General features: G+C 40.7%; 1 protein-coding gene across 1 annotated transcript; it reads left to right on the forward strand.

The window, feature by feature from the left end:
• Nucleotides 1-11,456: 11,456 nt before the first annotated feature.
• On the forward strand, nt 11,457-14,876 carry LOC140799572 (glycerate dehydrogenase). Its single transcript, XM_073153946.1, has 13 exons — nt 11,457-11,685; nt 11,762-11,845; nt 11,935-12,075; nt 12,221-12,342; nt 12,442-12,523; nt 13,156-13,228; nt 13,337-13,428; nt 13,656-13,730; nt 13,821-13,928; nt 14,010-14,087; nt 14,185-14,229; nt 14,324-14,438; nt 14,517-14,876. The coding sequence occupies exons 1-13, from the start codon at nt 11,563-11,565 to the stop codon at nt 14,537-14,539; spliced, it is 1,161 nt and encodes a 386-aa protein (XP_073010047.1). The 5' UTR covers nt 11,457-11,562; the 3' UTR covers nt 14,540-14,876.
• The last annotated feature ends 335 nt before the right edge of the window (nt 14,877-15,211 follow it).

The raw sequence follows: 15,211 nt of genomic DNA on the forward strand, positions 1-15,211 counted from the left end.
TATGTAGTTATTCTGTTATCTTTATGGTGGTTGACAGGTTGAGCAAGTATGCACACTTTTTAGCATTGTCACATCCATTTTCAGCTAAGTCAGTGGCTGAGATGTTGCTTGGTTACATGGCATACCACGCACGATTGTCTTGGATCGTGATCGTGTCTTTATGAGCGACTTTTGGATTGAGTTTTTCAGATTGCAGGTGACTCAATTAAACTTCAGTTCGACCTACCATCCACAAACGGACAGCCAAACCAAGGTGGTCAATTGAAGCATTGAGCAATACTTGAGGTGCTTTGTTGGAGAAATGCCAAGATGATGGTTGAAGTTCTTACCATGGGCGAAGTGGTCTTACAACACCGCGTACCACAGTAGCATTGGCATGACTCCATTTGAGGTAGTGTATAGATGCACGACTCTGACACATTACGTGCTTACGATCCAGTGGCATCTGTAGATCGGACGAAGGTGGACTTAGCTTTGATGGATAGAGACGACACATTAAGGAGGTTGCGTGCCCATCTTAAACTTGCTCAAAACCGCATGAATCAAGTTTATGATCGCAGTCATAGGAGTTCGACATTGATAGTTGGGTATTTTATGAGGGTGCAACTGTATTGGCAGGTGACCTTGCGTCCGATGCAAAAACAGAAATTAGCACATCGCTACTTCGGTCCGTTTTGGGTTTTAGAGCATATTGGTCCGGTTGCATATCGTTTGGAGCTGCTAGAAGGGTCGAGAGTGCATCCTGTCTTCCATATTTCATTGCTGAGGGAGCGAATTGGAGATCATGAGGTCGTTGGATCAGTTCTTCGAAAGACAGTAGAGGAGATAGAGATCGTAGAGTCAGTTCGTGTACTTGCTAGGTGCCGACGACGTCATGGTACCATATTAGAGATGCAGATTCTAGTCGAGTGGCTTAGCAAGCCATCCGATGAGGCTGATACATTTAGTTGGCATAGGAGCTATACTAATGCAAGGATCACGTCCCATAGCCTTTCTTAGTAAAGCTTTGTCACAAAAATCTCAGCAATTATCAACTTATGAGAGAGAGATGTTAGCAATTCTGCATGCGGTGATAAAGTGGAGGCCTTATTTGATCGGTAGACTACTCATTATCCAAACCGATTAAAGGAGACTTCCATACTTTATGGGACAGCGTATACACACTCTGGCACAGCAGAGATGGGTCACAAAATTATTGGGGTATGATTATAAAATCTAATACAAGACAGGAACGAAAAATATAGCGGCGGATGCACTATCGCACCAGCCCGATACCGCTGAGCTTGCAGCCTATTCTTCTCCTACCTTTCCCTTCCTTGACGAGCTGAGATATGCATGTACATATGACCCAGATATTTTGAGTTTGTTGCAGGAGGTTATGGATGATCCGAAGCGCCATCTAGAGTTGGAGAATCGAGGCGGTCTGCTGCTGGACCGCGGAGTCATTTAGGTTCCCACAAATGATGGATTGTGGCAGAAATTATTGGAGCAGTTCCATCGAACTTCAAAGACTGGTCATGAGGGTGCCTTGAGGACTTATTGGAAGATATGTCAGAGTTGCACATGGCTAGGATTGAGGTGGGATGTGAAGAGTTTTGTCCGTGATTGTAAAGTCTGTCAAAGATCTAAAGCAACCACATTGAAGTCGATCGGAGTATTACAGACTTTATCTATACCGGACCGTGTTTGGGAAGACATTTCTATGGATTTTATAGAGGGTCTTCTGTCGGTACGTGGTTATTCTGCTATCTTTGTGTTGGTTGACAGATTGAGCATCTATGCGCACTTTTCGGCATTGTGACATCCGTTTTCAGCCAAGTCGGTGGCTAAATTTTTTGTTAGAGATATTGCTTGGTTACATGGCATGCCACTCACGATTGTCTCAGATCATGATCGTGTATTTATGAGCGACTTTTGGACGAAGTTTTTCAGATTGTAGAGGACTCGATTGAACTTCAGTTCGGCCTAGCATCCACAGACGGATGGCCAAATCGACGTGATCAATCGAGGCATTGAGTAGTATTTGAGGTGCTTTGTTGGAGAGATGTCGAGACAATGGTTGGAGTTCTTATCGTGGGCGGAGTGATCTTACAACACCGCCTACCATACTAGCATTGGCATGACTCCATTTGAGGTGGTGTATGGACGCATGACTCCGACGTTACATGCTTATGATCTAGTGGCATCTGCAGATCGGACGGAAGTGGACTTAACGTTGATGGATAGAGATACCATATTGAGGAGGTTGCATGCTCATCTTAAACTTGCTCAAAACTGCATGAAGCAAATTTATGATCGTAGCCATAGGGAGCAGGAGTTCGACATCGGCAGTTTGGTATTTGTGAGGGTGCAACCGTATTGATAGGTGACCTTACGTCTGATGCGTAACTAGAAGTTAACACATTGTTACTTTGGTCCGTTTCGGGTGTTGGAGCGTATTGGTCCGGTTGCATATCATTTGGAGCTGCCGGAGGGGTCGAGAGTGCATCCTATCTTTCATATTTCATTGCTGAGGGAGCAGATTGGAGATCATGAGGTCGTTGGATCGGTTCTACTGGAGCCATTGGAGGAGATAGAAATCGTAGAGCCAATTCTTGTACTTGCTAGGCGCCAATGACGACATGGTACCAGATTGGAGATGGAGATTCTAGTTAAGTGGCTTGGTAAGCTATTTGATGAGTCGATATAGGAGTTGGAGACTGACATTTTGGAGCATTTTCCTGACTTTTCACGTTGAGGGCAAGGTGGGGGAAGCGTGGTGGGCTGATACACTTAGTTAGGATCTTTTCTTATTGTATTAGTTATTTATTTTTATTAAAATAAAATTCCTGTACGTCACGTTCGAATGCAGGAGGGGTTGCGTTCGAACACAGGAGTGGTCACGTTCGAACACCATTGTGAACGCTTGCATCAAGTTCGCAAATACATAGAATGCATATTGTGCGTTCGAACGCGGTCGGGCGAGTTTGAACCCTCGCATTTGAACGTCTGCATCACGTTCGCACATACAAAGATGGAGCTTTTGGTGCGTTCGAACGCGATCGGCGGGAATCCTCTAGAATTAGGGTTACATATTATTTTAGGACTTGTTGGCTAGCCTCTATAAATATGTGGATGGCAGCCAACTTCATTATGCTATAGGATTATTAATTTCTTGCCTCCTATCTTCTTTCTAATATCTCTCCCTTCTCTCTCTTCACCATCCTTCCACCGTTGGCAAGGTTTCTCCTAACTGCCTAATCTTCCTCAACGTCGAGCCACTCCTATTCTTTGGGATCTCGACCACTTCGTTCCCTTCGTCTATATCCTTTAACCACATTCACAATCCACCTTCATCTCCATACCCATCCATAACCCTAACATCCACTTCACTCGTCACCACCATCATCACCCACGTTATTCCATATTTTCGTCCCTGCTACAGTTCAAATCTATGAAGGGCGTAAATACTAAAGTTGTAGATTAGAAAGTTACGGATCTTACCCAATTAGTTTCGTAATTTGCAAACTATCGGAGAATATCTAACGAAGATTTTTCCACGATTGCGCGGACTGCTTTGTACAAAAAATTTAAATCTTAAGGAATTGTTCCGTACCTTATCAGGATGAGTATGATCTATGACTTGGTTGAATGAGGTCTTGCTCCAACATCTCGGCTACCATATTGGAGATAACTTCTTTTTGCACATATGGATACCGATATGGCCTCACATTCGCCGGTGCAGCCCCGAGCACAGTCTTTATGCGGTGGTCTGCCGTGCTGCTTGGTGGCAACTCCTTTGGTTCCTCAAACAGTCCAGCAAATTTGTCTAATAAATTAGACAACTCGATGGTAGTATCTAGACTCATTTGAGGCTCATCTTTTGTTGGTCCTAATTGAAGAAGATAGGACAAATCACTCGCACATGACAGCCCCACTATCGATTGCATCGCAGGAATTGGCGGAGATCGAACGCTATCAAGCCGCACATCTTTTTTCCTTGCTTAAATTTGATCCACATGCTCTAGAAATAAAAAGTGACGGATCCCAAACTTTGTAACCACTGAGTGCCAAGGACAATGTCCGCTCGTTGCAGCGCCAACGGATACAAGTCCACAATGATGTCATATCCTTGCACCCGTATACCGACCAGGCGACACAAGCTCTCCGCCTTAAGCTTCGTGCCGTCTCTAATGGCAATGTCGAATTCCATAGTCGGTTTAGCATCCAAACTAATCTCCTCATTAATCTCTCGTCTAGAAAGTTGTGTGTACTCCTGAAATCGATGAAGATGTGCACACAATGCTTTGTAACGAGTCCGTCTACCTGTAATGTCCTTGAAGTAGAAGTACCCGAATATGCATGCATTGATATTTCAGCTTGGATATCTTCCTCGACGTCCTCCTCAACGACCTCCTCATGGACCTCCTCTGAACACTCTCCATCATCAACAATCTCATCATCCTTCTCAATACCGTTGATGAGCATCACACTCCCAATCGATTTGGAACACCAGTGACCAGGGGTGAAACATTCATCGCATCGAAAGCAACGGCCCTTCTCTCTTCACTCGTCCACTTGGGTAGGTGTGAGAGTTCGAAAGTTCACAAATCCAGAGAAGGTTTCATATTATTTTAGGACTTGTTGGCTAGCCTCTATAAATATGTGGATGGCAGCCAACTTCATGATGCTATTGGATTCTTGATTTCTTGCCTCCTATCTTCTCTCTAGACTCCTCCCTCCTCCCTCTTCACCATCCTTCCACCTCTACCATTGGCAAGGTTTCTCCTCACTTCTAATCTCCCTCGTCTATCGAGTCACCCCTCTTCTTTGGGATGTCAAGCACTTCGTTCCCTTCATCTACTTCCCTTAATCACTTCCACAATCCACCCTCATCTCCGTACCCATCCATAATCCTAACATCCACTTCACCTATCACCACCACCATCATCCATGTTATTTTGTGTGTTCGTCTCTACTACAGTTTGAATATGTGAAAGGCATAAATACAAAAGTTGTAGATCAGAGAGTTACGGATCCAACTCAATTAGTTTCGTAATTTGCTGACTACTAGAGAATATCTGACGAATATTTTTCCACGGTTGCGCGAACTGATTCCTACAAGAAATTCAGATATTAAGGAATTATTCCGTAGCTGATCTTTTGGTTCCAGAACCTAACAATTTGGTATCAGAGCCTATCAAGTGGTATCAGAGCTTATCAACTTGGTATTGGAGCCTATATATTGATATTAGAGCTTATCACCATATCCCTCTATATGGTAATTTTCTGACTACCGGAGAATATTTGACGAATATTTTCCTACGGTCGCGCAGACTGATTCCTGTAATACATCCAGATCTTGAAGGAATCGTTGCATAGCTTATCTTTGGTTCCAGATCTTATCAAGTGGTTCCAAATCTTCTTTGGGATGTCGACCACTTTGTTCCTGATACGATTCGGACTTCACCGATGTCGTTTCGAGCATGGATTCACTTTAGGAGTTTCTTTGTTTCTTATTTTAATATTTAATTTCTAAGAAAATAAGTTTTCTGTAAGTCGCGTTCGAACGCGAGTGGAGTGATTCGAACGTGGTTGTGAATGCGATTGTGAACGTGTTGTGAGAGTGTGCATTGTGCGTTCGAACGCAGTGTGAACGCCTGCATCGCGTTCGCAAATCCAGAGAAGTGGGAAACACGCGTGTTCGATCGCGCGTTCGAATGCCTACATCGTGTTCGCAAATCCAGAGAAGTGGGAAACAGGCATGTTCGATCGCGCGTTCGAATGCCTACATCGCGTTCGCAAATCCAGAGAAGAGTGAACTCGGTGCGTTCGAACACGGTCAGGTGCGTTCGAACGCGGTCGATGAAATTGTATTATTTAGGGTTAATTTTGAGTTGTTGGTTAGCCTCTAAAAGGATGTGGATGGCAACCAGAGGCCATTATTTATTATTGAAAAATTGAGTTTTGCCTTGCCTTCTTCGTCTTCTTCGCTCCCGTTCTCTCAATCCCCGGCGACACTGCTTCTAACCTACCTCGACCGGTCAATCACCCTAGACCCTTAGGGGCGGCCCTCTCCTTCCCCTTCTTCCAATCTATCCAACACTTGCCCTAACCCTTCCATCAACCATAACCTTTCCACCACCACTTTTCACCGGTGCCACCCTGTTAATGCCGGTCCACCTCCAACCACCATCATCCTAGAATCTTGATCGCGACTCCACCTGTGTTCGAACGCGACTTACAGGAATTTTATTTTAAAGAAAATAAACACCTAATGCAATAAGAAAAGGTCCTATCTAAGTATATCAGGTTCAGAAGTTAAAGTAAGTTATGTGGGTTTTATGCTAACAAGTCGGGTTAGTTTTTTGGTACAATCACGCCTCTGGCTATGGAGCTCTAATACCAGCTTGATATGATCTCGCCTTTTTGGTGAAGGGTCGATCTCTTCCAATTCTTGATCTGGACTAGATCTGGCACGGAACTTTGAAATTTTGATATATTGTAGGCCCGGAAAAGAGCTTTCCAACAAATCAAGTTTCAGATGAATCGGAGTTGGGGATCTCGAGATATCGTTCGTTTAGTGGACGAACATCAGGATGCTCTATTTTGGATCCGTAGATGGAGGCACGAGATCCTAGGTAATGGTGGATGGTGGACCGGCGTTAATGTGGTGGCACCGGTGAAAAGTGATGGTGGAAGGGTTGTGATTGATGGAAGGATTAGGGCAAGTGTTGGATAGATTGGACGAAGGGGGAGAAGAGGGCCACTCCTAAGGGACTAAGGTGATTAGCCGGACGAGGGAGGTTAGAAGCGGCGTCGCCGGGGATTGAGAGAACGGGAGCGAAGAAGACGAAGGAGGCAAGGCAAAACTCAATCTCAATAATCAATAATAATTTTGGTTGCCATACACATCCTTTTATAGGCTAACCAACAACTCAATTTAACCCTAAAACATAATTTTCGCCGACCGCGTTCGAACTCGCCCGACCGCGTTCGAACGCACAGAATTAGCTCTTCTGGATTTGTGAACGCGATGCAGGCGTTCACAGTGCGTTCAAACGCACCGCGTTCGAACGCGCAGTACACTATCTTCACCCACGTTCACAACCCTGTTCACAAACTACGTTCGAACTCACTCCACCCGCGTTCGAATGTGACTTACAGAAAACTTATTTTAATGGAAATTAAACACTATAACATGAAACAAAAACACTCCTAAAGTGAATCCATGCTCGAGACGACGTCGGTGAAGTCCGAATCGTATCGTTTTTAAAGGTAGGATGTTTGTCAATATTGCATAGTATACGTAGGGGTGGCAATCGGGTGGGTTAAGTGGGTTCGAGTTGAGTCAAATTCAGGTCGGGTCAATTTTACCTTTAGATGAACATGACCCGATTAATAAACGGGTTGCATTTGGTAAATACAAACATGACCCAATTAATAAACGGGTAGCACGACCCAACCCGCCTAACTCGTTTAATAAATGGGTTAGGTTAACACAACATGCTAACATAACCCGTATACTTAAACGGGCTGTGTTAACCCAACACGTTAACACGACTTGTAATAATCCAAGTAGTAAAAAAAATTAACTAGGCACGACGCGACTGGCCACGCTGTGGCCGACCTCGTACCCATCTTGCCTTGCATGCTATGGCAACGGTGGAGGTGCCACGCACCTCCATCAAGCCTTCCTCGCTTGGCATCGCAGCGACACGTGGAGGTGGGACGGAGCCCACCGGCCACTCCGCCGTCGCCACGCGACCATCCTAGGTCTCTCTCTTCCTCTCTCTCTCTCTAATTTTCTCTCTCTTCCTCTCATTCTCTGGACTTCTCTCTCTAGCTCTCTCTCTTCCTCTTTAGTCCCACAACCACCACCAACCACTGGGAAGAGCCACCATCGGCCGTTTTACTCACCGGTGTGAGTCTCTCTCTCTCTCCTTCCTTATTTTCTTCTCTTTGTAATTCTTCCTCTCTCAGATTTCCTTCTCAGGACCATGGAGGACTAAGCAACCGGTAAGAGGCCGGTCGCTGGACTTCTTCTTCTTCTTCTTCTTCTTCTTCTTCTTCTTCTTCTTCTTCTTCTCCCCTTCTTTTTCTCTCCTCGCAATGTTGAGGTGCTGGGCTGAGCCCAGCATTGCTTAAAAATAAACTTTTTGGTTAGTTTTTTAAAAAGAATTATTTATTTATGTTATTAGTTATTTAATTAATTATTTAAAGTATATAATTTCTATGAATTAAATCTAATTAGATTATGTAATAACATAAATTTAATTATGTGATTTCTATTAACTAAATTTAATTATACCATTATTAGTAAAATATATGTGTGGCGAGTTACCCTTATGTAATTTCTATTAACTAGTGGGGTACCGAATTTGGATGGATTTTGATATACTCTTAGCGTATGGCAGGGTATGATTATGACTAAGATACCCTTAGCGTATGACAAGCTATGATTATAACTAAGATACTCTTAGTGTATGATAGGGTATGCTTTGAGCCTACGGGTAGAATGTTGAGATCGGATACTAGGTGTTGACTATGCATAGTGGTTTAATATGATGATATTATACCGAAATGTTAGTAATGATCGTGATATTGAGAAATGCATATCATTTCATTATCATCTGATATACCTAATTATCGAGTAGTCATTATGCATCATATGTGATTGCATTTGATATCATAACATGGTCATGGTCATCATGTATCATATTTGTCATATTGAGAGAGTTATGACGATGGTATGACATGGAGATTTATTTATTCATTGTCAAGAATTAGTTATGATATGATATCTACCTTTCATTTATATAGTATTGAGGATACATTCATATATTCATTCATGACATAATGCTCTTTTTGATTCATATTATTCAGTACATAATTTACTCTCTATTTGACATCACTAATTCATGATAAAGTCTATTAACTGAGCTTTTTGCTCATGATTCTCTTTATTTCTTTTCTAACCTCTCTACATATTATGGTACGTGTGTGTTAGTGATTTTAATATAGGTCGGATTATTGTGTACTTGTGTGTTAGTGATTTTAAGTTATATCTTGATGGTTTGTCGTGGCCTATATAGGCCCTGTCAGATTATGTAGCTGTCTAGTATTATTATTGTGGACTTGAATATTCATATGTTAATAGGTTTATTTGAATTAATAGTCTGATTTATTTAGTGATGAATTATGTGTGCATAGGTGTATTTGTGGGTGTCGGGACCCACCCGTCCTGTTGGGTGCATCGCGCGTGCCGTGTGGGCACGTAGGCGTGCACGTGCCCGTAACAGGCAGGGCTGTTACATGACTCGTCTAACCCGTTTAGTATAAATCGTATATCAAATTCAATATTTACTGATTTATTATATAGAAGAATGAAACCCAACCTTTTATTCATCTCCCAAAATTTTGATTACTGCTAAAGTTTATATTGGGCCTTTGATTAATATACATCAAAAAATTTGTACAATTAATGTAATTTACCGAGCATGCTAAATTAATTTAAGCAAGCTATAAATTGGTATGTAGAAATCTCTACGAGATTGCAACTAATTAGGAAGTTACAACTTAATGTTAATTGCAATTAAAAAATATGTATCTTCACAAATACATCTATGAATCACTGGGAGGAAAAAAAGGAAAGACAGAGGGTATAAAAGGCAACTATTTTATTGAATCGTTAGTGTAATATTAACATTTTTCCCTTCTTGAAACAAATTGATATGGAGTATAATTGATACGCCCCATATTTTTCTCAACCAAATCAATCGATGAACGTAGAAAGAAAGCATTTTTCATAATTGAAAAATAACAATTACAACTGGAGCTACCAAAATTCGACTTTCTCCTTATGCCTAAATACAAATATATTGAAATAAACATCCTTATACTTCTTGCATTTGATCACAAGATCTGCTCAGGCTTTCCATGATTTTTTTTAACAGTCAACAACAACAAGGCCTGCTCCTCTTACCTACTCTTCCTAGAGATTTTCTCATAGGAGAAGAAACCAGTAAAAGAAACAAATTGACATGGAAGATTTTTAAGACTGTCCGGATTCTTCTCAACGATGAAGAAAGAAATCAGTTTTTTCATAATTAAAAATGTTACAATTACAAATGGAGCCATTAAAATTCAGCTTTCAAATCTATCAAAATATCGAAAAAAAGGCAAACAAACATACCTATATTTCTTGAAATTGACTGCAAGATCTAGCCATGTTTTCCATAGACTTTCTCAAACAATCAACAATAAGGCACACTCCTTTCACCTCAACAGTAAAAGAAGCAAAAACCATATAAGTTCACAGTTTAGAAAAACCATATAACCAACCATATAACCTTCTTCGTCGTCAGTGAGGGGAGATCTTGACGGCGTGATCGGCGTGAGTGATCGAGTGAGGAGATCCGACGACGTTACTCGGTGTGAGGAGTGAGGAGTGAGGGCTAAAGGGCGTTGACGTGAGGAGTGAGGAATGAGGAGTAACGAGTAAGGGGCGACGACGTGAGGAGCTCGGGATAAGGAACGATGACACAACCTATTTACTTAAACGGGTTAAACGGTTCAAACGGGTCAGAGGTATAAACCCGAACATGACCCAATTAATAATCGGATTAGATGGGTTGACCCGTTTATGACCCGAACCCGATTAGACTAAACCCAAATCTGATTAACAATCGAGTTATTGGGTTGGGTCAATTTTTGCCACCCCTAAGTATACGGATAAACGAATATCTGATATTCAAATCCGTACCTGACCAAATATAGTACACCATATCTAGATATTTTAATAAACTATGATCCGTATCAGTATCTAAATCCAAGCTGAGTAAAATATTTTGACCCGTATCTGATCCGACCCGGGTCAAATAGCTAGTTGGATCGGATTTAATCCAATCCATTTTCACCCCTATGCTAGGGTTGACCACCCTTAAAGGAGTCGAACAAGAGAAAGGGAGAGAAAGAGAGACATGCTAGGGTTTCCAATAATCTAAGATGATTAACTCAAGTATGCACCAAAGCTTTTGTAGGTGGCTCCCTGACTTGACTCAGCTAACCAACTCGAACAGGCTCAAGTTCGACTCATACCCATAAGTAAAAGGATAAAAAGATCAGCAAAAATAAACTACAAGAAATTACAAAGATAAAATAAATAAATAACTAGCTATGGGGATGGATGTAAATATCTCTGACCTCTCTATAACCACCGAACCTAGTGTGGTTGGGCTCACCCTCATGACTGAACCATAACACAGGTATTATGGTCTTAATCCGTCCCTTATCTTTCCTCCTCCAGTCGAACGGAAGGTCCTCAACGACTGGCACGTTCTCTTCCGTCCCTGTTCCCTCCTCATCTTGTCGCCTTTCTTTGATGTCTACATACCTGACTCAATACACACCATGTAACCAATTTCTCTACAGAAAAAAAGGACAAATTTTTACTCATGCAGATAACGCCCATTAATTTGATAGCCTCATATACATGGATATATAAACTAACCTCCTCCTTTCCTCCTCAAACTCTTCACAAGCGACTCTAGAAGCAATTGATCTTCACTTCCTGAGGCTAAGATGGCAAAGCCCATTTCGATCGAGGTATGGAATCCCAGTGGCAAGTACAGAGTCATCAGCACCAAACCCATGCCTGGAACCCGTTGGATTCGTCTCCTGACCGACCAAGACTGCCGCGTTGAGGCAAGTTCTTCTTCTTCGTTACTAATTCCTTCTTGGGTCTCTCTGCAATCTTCTTATTTGTTCTTCCTGTGTTCAGATATGCACTGAGAAGAAGACCATACTGTCTGTTGAGGACATCATTGCACTTATTGGTGATAAATGTGATGGAGTTATTGGCCAGGCGAGTATTAAAGAACATTACTTTTTGAATTGTACTCTGATTTGTGGCATCTCGGTATTGTTTGTTTTATTGTTTGAGTGATCTCACAGTTGACAGAGGACTGGGGAGAGGCCCTGTTCTCTGCTCTGAAGAGAGCAGGAGGGACTGCTTTTAGTAACATGGCAGTTGGGTATAACAATGTGGATGTGGATGCTGCTACCAAGTACGGAGTCGCAGTTGGCAATACCCCAGTACGTTCTACTTGTTTAGTTCTTTAAGATTGTATTTTTATGCCTGCATTTGGTTATGTCATAAACTAGTATATTGGTCACAAGTGCTAGTTTTGCTCAAACCAATAATGGTGTGCTGAATTTGTCTTTGCATGTCCCATTTTAGGGAGTTCTTACAGAAACAACTGCAGAGTTAGCAGCTTCGCTTTCTCTATCTGCGGCCAGAAGAATAGTCGAAGCAGATGAATTCATGAGGGCAGGACTTTATGATGGATGGCTTCCTCATCTGTATTCCCTTTAAACTTTAATAGACTTAATGGTGATTTGCCCATGGGGAAAAATATCCTTTGAATGGATCATCTTATACTTATTTCATTATCTTGATAGGTTTGTTGGAAATCTGCTGAGGGGACAGACTGTCGGAGTCATTGGAGCTGGCCGTATTGGATCAGCATACGCCAGAATGATGGTAAGATATCCTATCTCATGATGAATCATACCTGACTTCTATTTATCAAGTAATAGTTATCTTTTAAAACTTAATCAATTCAGAAAATGTCAAAAGATTAATAACAAAAGGTTTTATAAATAATTAAATTGGGTTCTTGATAGATGAGGTTCTTGGTGGAACTACTTCATAATGAAGTTTTGACTATTAATTTACTATAGAATGGAATTGAAATTGTTGATTACAAATTTAAGATTATGTAAATTTGTAGTTCAAGCACAAAGTTTACTTCCCTTTGTATGTGTTAACATTAACTACATTATCAGCCAGAAAGAAATTATTCTTGGAAGAAATTCTTCACTGCGACTAATCTTCATGGTTCATTACTTCATGTTGTATACTGAATACTGCTCCAGATTTTACTTCAGGACACATTACAGATGAAAAGATTCATATCAACACTAACAATTAGGAATGTTTATGACACTGTAATGTGGTGGAAGTTCTTTCACCTGAAATTCATAGCTTCTAGGATCAGTTGTCTAGAAACTAACTTGAGCACTGAGATAAAATAGATTATTAGTGACGCAAGCTTCTTATTTTCTTCCCTCTTATTGCATGACATTTTTACCGTCCCATGTTTCCTTTGGCAGATTGAGGGCTTTAAGATGAACCTCATATACTACGATCTGTATCAGGCGACAAGATTGGAGAAATTTGTCACAGGCATGCTGTTATAGTCTTTTCTTTAATCGTATAATCTATTTATTTCTGCAGTTACAGGCTAAATTAAGGATGTTTATCTTGTTGTTGGCATATCTTCTTCCTCTACAGCATATGGCCAATTCCTGAAAGCAAATGGTGAGCAGCCCGTTACATGGAAAAGGGCTGCTACCATGGAGGATGTACTTAGGGAGGCTGATGTGGTCAGACCTTTATACTTTGCAAAACCACTGACACTTTTTAGATAAGAATATTACTTGTGATTGTTTTCGCCTGTCTCTTTTTATGCATGATAATATTTTTGAAGGTATCATAATACACAGATTGAACTAATATGATAATATTTAAAAGGTCATGTAAGCACTATAGCTATAAAACTTCATATGCATTTCTTTTCTGTTTAAAAGAATACAATGTATGCTCTTTGCAGATAAGTCTTCATCCAATCTTGGATAAAACTACATATCATCTCATAAATAAGGAGCGACTAGCCATCATGAAGAAGGTGAAACTTCCTTGCCAAGAACATGTCAACAACTAGTAGCTTGTGTTCTTGTACTTTACAATTTTAGAGGCAATAACTGAGCTACTGCAGGAGGCGATCCTTGTGAATGCAAGCCGAGGACCGGTAATTGATGAAGCTGCCATAGTTGAACACCTGAAAGTGAACCCAATGTTCCGTGTTGGGCTTGATGTCTTTGAGGTATTCAATTGATGGAACCATCATATTTATGATCATCAAATCATTCTTCATAATATACTAAGAGCTCTTGAATTTTAATAGGATGAACCTTACATGAAACCTGGACTAGCTGATATGAAAAATGCCATTGTGGTACCACATATTGCATCTGCCTCCAAGGTATGCTTCTTAAGATAAGAGTACAACTTTGAGAACATTGTGGAAAGAAATACTGTCTCTCTAATTACATATGTGATCAATTTATTTGTTATTTTAGTGGACACGAGAAGGAATGGCAACACTTGCTGCTTTGAATGTTTTGGTATGTTTAATATTGTCATCAAGTGTTTCTCAAAGTTCCTTTCTTTCTATATTTCAAAGAGTCACAAATTCTCTCCATTTCTGGGGACAAACAGGGTAAGATTAAAGGATATCCAGCATGGGCTGATACCAATCGGGTTGAACCTTTCTTGGATGAGAAGTCTCCACCTCCGGCTGCTTGTCCAAGCATCGTGAATTCGAAACAACTTGGTACTATGAACCTCCTTTGAACTTACAGAGTCATGTTTTCATTTTAGGCATATTGTTTACCTTCCAATTTTGTTGTAGGATTGAGTGCTTCAAAGCTTTAAGATCTTGGTGTGGGCAGCATCTTGAGATAAAAAGTGTAATACAAGGTGCGATATGGGCATATAGAGTACATTGGGTCTTCTTAAATCTAGCAATTTAATTGCTAATGATATATTGGACTGTATTTTTTCCTCGCATAACTCCAGATCTAATCTTGCAATTTGCACAGATAAATGATGATAAAATGATGTGTGTACTCCAGTTTTATTTGATATTGATAAGATGTAAAGGTTGTAAAGTTCTTTATTAGACTAGGGAGGTTTGTTGGAAGGATATCCTCATTATTCTGTTCCTTAATCTAAAAAGTGGAACTGATCCAGAACTAGAATTTTGATTTCACCTGATGTTCCTGAGAATTCAGCAAAATTTCTATGACTTCAATTTTTTTTCTTAAAATTGCAAAGAAAAAACAGATGAACAGGATTAGTATGGATATTTCTAGACTACAAATGATGGTGTTATTTTACTTAAAAGATTGAGGTAATATTGTGTGACAATGATTTAGGTGTTAGTTCTGTTTCTATAATCTGTCCAACCATAATGTAACTTCTGTATGGTAATTTAGACCACTTGATCATCCAGTATTGTTCAATTCTAAGGAGGAAGGAGTGCTATTAATGGATTTTGGAAATGGGATGTTACAAGACTCCCACAAAAGAGAATTTCCCCCGAAA

The sequence above is a fragment of the Typha latifolia genome, chromosome 13 (genome assembly GCF_019914945.1).
Source record: "Typha latifolia isolate L0001 chromosome 13, TyphaL0001v2, whole genome shotgun sequence".
Classification (NCBI taxonomy): domain Eukaryota; kingdom Viridiplantae; phylum Streptophyta; class Magnoliopsida; order Poales; family Typhaceae; genus Typha; species Typha latifolia.

Bases quoted from the DNA above. Each gene is read 5' to 3' on its own strand.
- LOC140799572 (XM_073153946.1), top strand. From the start codon at position 11,563: ATGGCAAAGCCCATTTCGATCGAGGTATGGAATCCCAGTGGCAAGTAC. The intron at 11,686-11,761 runs GCAAGTTCTTCT...TCCTGTGTTCAG, and splicing joins ACCAAGACTGCCGCGTTGAG to ATATGCACTGAGAAGAAGAC. The intron at 12,524-13,155 runs GTAAGATATCCT...TTCCTTTGGCAG, and splicing joins CAGCATACGCCAGAATGATG to ATTGAGGGCTTTAAGATGAA.